The sequence below is a fragment of the Charadrius vociferus genome, unplaced genomic scaffold (assembly GCF_000708025.1).
Source record: "Charadrius vociferus isolate BGI_N301 unplaced genomic scaffold, ASM70802v2 scaffold1025, whole genome shotgun sequence".
Classification (NCBI taxonomy): Eukaryota; Metazoa; Chordata; class Aves; order Charadriiformes; family Charadriidae; genus Charadrius; species Charadrius vociferus.
This window is the reverse complement of record NW_009648262.1, coordinates 29756-33338: the sequence shown is the minus strand read 5'-3', so window position 1 is coordinate 33338 and position 3583 is coordinate 29756. Positions and strand designations below refer to the sequence as shown.

Here is a 3583-nt window from a genome sequence, read left to right as displayed (position 1 = left end):
AAAGAGTTATTTATTGTGCCAATTATTATTAAAAAGAAGATATTTAGACAAAATAGTTTGTAAAGTAGAAAATCTGTGGTTTGAGCAGGCCAAAGAAGCATCAGAGACATAATTTTGTTCTGTTTGAGCACCAGAGTAAGTGAAAGGGAGTCAGGACAGCGAATCTTTAGCTAGGCTTTCTTTACTTTAAAAGTTAATTAAAATCTTATAGCTCCATTTCTTCATCCATAAAGAAAGAAAAAGGCTTAAAGCTCAATGTTTTTTCTTCTTACAGATCTCCATCAGTATAAGCAGCAAGAGTGAAAGGACTGTAAGCATAATATACTTTCTCTCTTTTTTCTGAGAGATCAAGTTACTTCTTTTCCACACTGCTCTCATTCATTTACTTGGAATACTGTGATACATGTGTGGATATTAAATGTAGAGATATGTTACACACAGAAATACTGTGACTTAGTGTTGACTTGGTAGCGTTATGGGAAGCTGAGGCTTCAGTAACACATTAACTTATTCAGTCATAACTTTCAGTTGCTGTTCGGTCTCTCCATTAACTGTGGCAAATTCATCTGAATTTTTAGCCCATAGATGAGAGCAGTCAGATGAGTGACCTTCCAGTCAAAGTGACTCACACTGAAACAGGCAAAGTTCTTCTTGGACCAGAAGCACCAAAAGCAAGTCAGCTAGATGCTTGGTTGGAAATGAACCCTGGGTAAGTAGCTAGCAAACCATTGGGGCATTTTTATTATTAGGGGGGCGTCAACTGTATTGTTATTTTTGATGAAACTGTCTTTTTTATTTATTCCATTTGCCTTTTAATTTATTACTTGTAAGTTGAGTAGGAAATGTATTGAATCTATTCCATTCCTCCTTTTGTATTTCTAATTCATATTCTTTTGTTTTCTCTGTACAGCTATGAAGTTGCTCCCAGGTCAGACAGTGAAGATGAAAGTGGCTCTGAATATGAGGAGGAGGTAGGTATGCTTTTCTTCAAATTTCATTTTTAGTAGTGCAATAGAGCAAAGTCCACATTATTTTCCTGTGTGTTCCTTTTTTCATAGATTTGAAGAAAAGCAGTAGCGTCTTAATTGTTTTAAACATAATGCAAACAGCAACATACATCCTTTTTGCAGTGATGTTCATTTCATAGCATGTCTTTTATATGTGCTGTAAATGCCTACCTGATAATCTGAATGAAGGGAAATGAGAATTTGTTTTACTCTCATATCATCAGAGTAAAAATAATGAAATAATCATGTCAGAATAGGCAAGCAGGTTCCTATTTTAAAATACACCTCTGTAAAGGACATATGGTGGCTTTGTGCTGGATGAAGTTAACAGCTTTTATCTTCTAGATGCGTCTTGTATCCATTATGTAATACTTTTCTACAGAAAGCAATGCTTACCTAGTCTTAACATTGAAGTATTGCCTACTGAGAGGATGAGAAAAGACAAATTTTATTGATTGTGGTGCGATTCTGACTCGGGTGTTTTGAGTCAGTAAAATGGCAACGGTTTATTAGGGTCATTTGCTAGAATACACTTTCATTTTTACAGCTCCACATCAGCATTTGGAAGTTTTCAGGGTCATTTTGTGGGTTTTTTTTCCTTGGTAATTCTTAAGTAGGGATGAAATAGGGCTAATGTAATAAGACAGTTAGGTACATGCATTTGTCTGCTTATATTATCTTTGATAGATGCAATATTATAGAGCAATATTTTGCTCTGGTTGATTGTTAGGAATTTAAATTGTTCCATAACATCCTTTTCTTCAAATGGTTCAAGCATTGTTAGAGATCCCCCAGTAAAATCTGAAAAATTTACCCATTTGTCATTCATTGCAACTGTAGCTAGAAGGGAAACTATAAATAAAGATTAAAAAAAAATCTGTTTAAAAAAAATAATAAACCAGAAGCTTAAACCAGCATGAATGCAGGAGCTCTTGCCAGCTTTTTTAAGCTGTCTTACAGTATTGTGCATCTTGAATATGATACAAACATATGCATAATATCAGTCTGCTCTATGAGCAGGACAGACAGAGTAAGTTTTTTATAAATGAGAACATTGAAAAGGAAAATATTTTTTCTTAAAGTGTTGTGACTTTCTATTAGTTAATCTATATAATTTTTTTTTGTTTTGTTGCAGTGTATCAAGATAGCTGTCAGTTGAACTTTTTGGTTCAGGTTCCTGTCAGTACAAAGCATTGTTCAATGAAAGCTGTTAATAAATATCTGAGTGTTAGCTAAAGTTGCATTGGCGAGTACAACATTTTCCTATCCTTTTTCCATCTTCTCTAGGATGATGAAGAAGAATCAAGTAGGTTAGAAGCAGATGAGAAGATACTTCTGGATCCTAACAGCGAGGAAGTTTCTGAGAAAGATGCTAAACAAATCATTGAGTGAGCTTTGTATTCTGCCTTTTTTTTTTCCTTTTTCTCTTCTCCTCCCCCTCTGCCCCTGAATGGTGATTTCTTATCAGGGGTCTCAGAATTAGCTTGCTCTAGATTACCATGAGTGGCTGGTTGTTGTAGCGCCCATGACATGCACCTGCAGGAGAAGGGATATGACCTACTTGTGTAATACTTAAAAAGTAATGTGCGTTCTTTTAAGGGTGAACTTCCCACAGCTGAGGATTTCTACTGCCTCTTTACCGCTTGTATAAATAAGTTAACTATATTGAAAAATATATGTATTGGGGGGAATTTACCTTTATTCTTTGTCTGCTTTCCAGGACAGCCAAACAAGATGTGGATGATGAATACAGTATGCAATATAGTGCTAGAGGGTCTCAGTCATACTACACTGTTGCTCATGCAGTCGTAGAGAGGGTGGAGAAGCAGTCTTCTCTTCTTATTAATGGTACACTAAAACATTATCAGGTAAGAAATATACTTGGAGTTAGCTTAAGTAGTTCCAAAGCCTTTTATTCAAAATAATACCCTGCTCTACAGCTGACAGTTACGTAATAATGGCCAGGCTCCTATATAATATACTTTTCATTGAGTAAAGCATGTTAAAACATTTAAGACTTGTCTTATGCTAAATATTTCATTACAGTACTGAAAATGACAAACTGAAAATGCGTGCAGAAAGACAAGATATCTATTAGGCTAGAAATTGATGATCATTAATGTAGTCTTCTATTTCAAGCCAATTTCATACATACTGCTTGAATAATAACATTGACCTTCACAGAATCACAGACTGGTCAGGGTTGGAAGGGACCTCTGGAGATCATCTAGTCCAACCCCCCCACTAGAGCAGGGTCTCCTACAACAGGTTGCACAGGACGGCATCCAGGCAGGTTTGGAATGTCTCCATAGTGGGAGACTCCACAACCTCCCTGGGCAGCCTGTGCCAGTGCTCTGCCACCCTCAAAGTAAAGAAGTCCCTCCTCATGTTAAGATGGAACTTCCTATGCTCAAGTTTGTGCCCATTACCTCTTGTCCTATTGCTGGGCACCACTGAAAAAAGACTGCTCCCATCCCCCTGGCACCCTCCCTTTAAGTATTTGTAAGCATTAATAAGATCCCCCCTCAATCTTCTTTTCTGTGGACTAAAGAGACCCAAGTCCCTCAGCCTTTCCT

The 3583-nt window shown here is 36.8% G+C and overlaps 1 protein-coding gene across 1 annotated transcript in view; it reads left to right on the top strand.

The window, feature by feature from the left end:
- LOC104285986 (probable global transcription activator SNF2L2) overlaps positions 1-3583 on the top strand; it is a 44498-nt gene that overhangs the window by 14137 nt on the left and 26778 nt on the right. The window contains exons 8-11 of the mRNA XM_009884513.1: positions 579-709; positions 911-971; positions 2295-2395; positions 2728-2875. Of these exons, the coding sequence (XP_009882815.1) occupies positions 579-709; positions 911-971; positions 2295-2395; positions 2728-2875 (441 nt within the window). The remainder of the gene's footprint in view (positions 1-578; positions 710-910; positions 972-2294; positions 2396-2727; positions 2876-3583) is intronic.